General features: G+C 40.8%; 1 protein-coding gene across 1 annotated transcript in view; it reads right to left on the bottom strand.

Annotated features, from left to right (window-relative positions):
• rap1gapl (RAP1 GTPase activating protein-like) overlaps nt 1-2,168 on the bottom strand; it is an 11,652-nt gene that overhangs the window by 5,122 nt on the left and 4,362 nt on the right. Inside the window, exons 7-11 of the mRNA XM_008302090.1 lie at nt 2,080-2,158; nt 1,436-1,489; nt 943-1,026; nt 755-855; nt 588-612 (exon numbers count right to left, since the gene is read on the bottom strand). Of these exons, the coding sequence (XP_008300312.1) occupies nt 588-612; nt 755-855; nt 943-1,026; nt 1,436-1,489; nt 2,080-2,158 (343 nt within the window). The remainder of the gene's footprint in view (nt 1-587; nt 613-754; nt 856-942; nt 1,027-1,435; nt 1,490-2,079; nt 2,159-2,168) is intronic.

The following is a 2,168-nucleotide window of genomic DNA, read 5'->3' on the forward strand; positions in this document are numbered from 1 at the left end:
GCGCCGCCGCAACAGTCCTGCTAGTAGGTCCACAAAGTAAAGTGAAACCCGACAAGGACTACGACAGTGAATGCATCATCCTGACAGTGAAGCACAGACGTCTCTTTGTGGTCGTTTTGTGTCTCATTGTGGTCGTTTTGTGTCTCTTTGTGGTTTTGTGTCTTTTTGTGGTTGTTTTGTGTCTCCTTGTGGTTGTTCTGTGTCTCTTTGTGGTTTTGTGTCTCTTTGTGGTTGTTTTGTGTCTTCTTGTGGTTGTTTTGTGTCTCTTTGTGGTTGTTTTGTGTCTCTTTGTGGTCATTTTGTGTCTCGTTGTGGTTGTTTTGTGTCTTCTTGTGGTTGTTTTGTGTCTCTTTAAGTTTGTTTTGTGTCTCTTTGTGGTCATTTTGTGTCTCTTTGTGGTCATTTTGTGTCTCATTGTGGTTGTTTTGTGTCTTCTTGTGGATGTTTTGTGTCTGTTTGCGGTTGTTTTGGCTCACTTTGTGGTCAATTTGCATCTGTTTGTGGTCGTTTTGTTTCTCCGTGTCGTCATTTTGTGTCTCTTTATCTTTATTGCGTTTGTCTTTGTGTTGTTTTGTGTCTCTACAAACCAGAACTACCACAGTGAACGCAGAACTGAAAAATAAGTTTGGGCTCAAGAAGAAAAATCAGTCTTAGACTTCTGAGTTCAGACAACTGAAAGATTTATCTGAATCATGAAGTTTGCGGTTATTAATGTGTTTTAGCTTCTGTAATCGACCCTTCAGACTGTTTTTACCCTGTGAATCCCTGCAGCTGGATCGTTTCTCCCAGAACAGACAGGAACTCCTGAAACTCTTCGCTCTCCTGGTTGTTGCTCAGAATTTCCTCCTCAGTGAACTGCAGACGGCCACAAAGTGGTCACAACACATTATTTTTCTTTTAAAATAAAAACACGGGATGTCGTGCCGTTAAACCTCGTCCTACCTGCCCGTCCTTCTGGTACAGAACTCCAAACTTGAAATTAGGAGAAACTCTGTGTTCATCAAACGTGGTTATCAGTTCTGGAGCCTGAAGGAGACGGAAACAGAAATCGTTTTAAAAGAACCGAACTGCTGCTTTGAAACAACTTCAGACGAATGTTCCTCCTCTGTTGACATTTTCAGGAAAAATCTCCAGACTGACATGTTTTCAGTTGCTTCTGGTTGCTCTTAATGTTCTGTCATTTTACTATTTTACATTTATTTCATTTATAAACTGATTTTACAGGTTTTATCCAGTTTTCTGTTTTGCTTATTTGCACATATTTTCAGTGTCTTAAAGGACGTGCAGCACTTTGCTCGGCTCAGGCTGCTTTTTTAAAACCACTAAAGTGGATTTGATTAGATTTGACTGTCACCTGTGATTCTCCTGCTGCGACATGTTTCAGGTGTGAACTAGTTTTTTTGTTTTTTTTTCTACAGCGATCTCAGATTCTCACCTTCAGGTATCCGACAACGTCAAACTTGGAGACGTTCACTCTGTCGCACAGCATCTGCAGAGGACAGGAAAAGTCGCATTTACTCATTTTCTAAGTGCTGCGCTGAGCTACAGTTTGAGATGTCGATTCATGTCAGTCAGATTTCAAACAAAAGCAAAGCAGACATAAGTTTATCTAAATATGATGCTGGAAACATGATCTGTGAAACTCTAGAGTCTCTAAAGTCACGACTTCTTTTGCCAAACATTTCTGTTTGTCTGTATCTTCATCGTCTTAGACGTAAAATTAGCCGGCCGTTGATTTAAGACTGACTCTAATTCATGTAAAGGCGTCGACCTGTGGGTCAGGGTTGTGCTGAACATCTGCTGTGGAGGGAAACAGAAGAACAGAACTTCTGTTTCAGGCAGCAGCTACTTTCATCTGTTTTCAGTAGGAATAATGAGAGATAAAAGCTAAATGATGTGCTTTATAAACGTCTATCTGTCATTTCTGACCATGAAAAAGTGAATTAAAGCCACGACGTAGTTCACACACAATGCACCGATCAATACAAACATTTAGAGTCTATTTAGTGGTATTTGTGTTGTTACTGACAGCACTACTTTGCACCGTTACTTTAACTTTGGAGATAAATGCTCTGACACCTTTGCTAGTTCGACGGCCGACGGGATGTTGGGGAACAGAGACAAAGAGAAAACTCCATGCAGAGAGCACTCCTTCATCCTGAGAGACA

This window comes from Stegastes partitus, unplaced genomic scaffold, assembly GCF_000690725.1.
Source record: "Stegastes partitus isolate 25-593 unplaced genomic scaffold, Stegastes_partitus-1.0.2 Scaffold1755, whole genome shotgun sequence".
Classification (NCBI taxonomy): Eukaryota; Metazoa; Chordata; class Actinopteri; family Pomacentridae; genus Stegastes; species Stegastes partitus.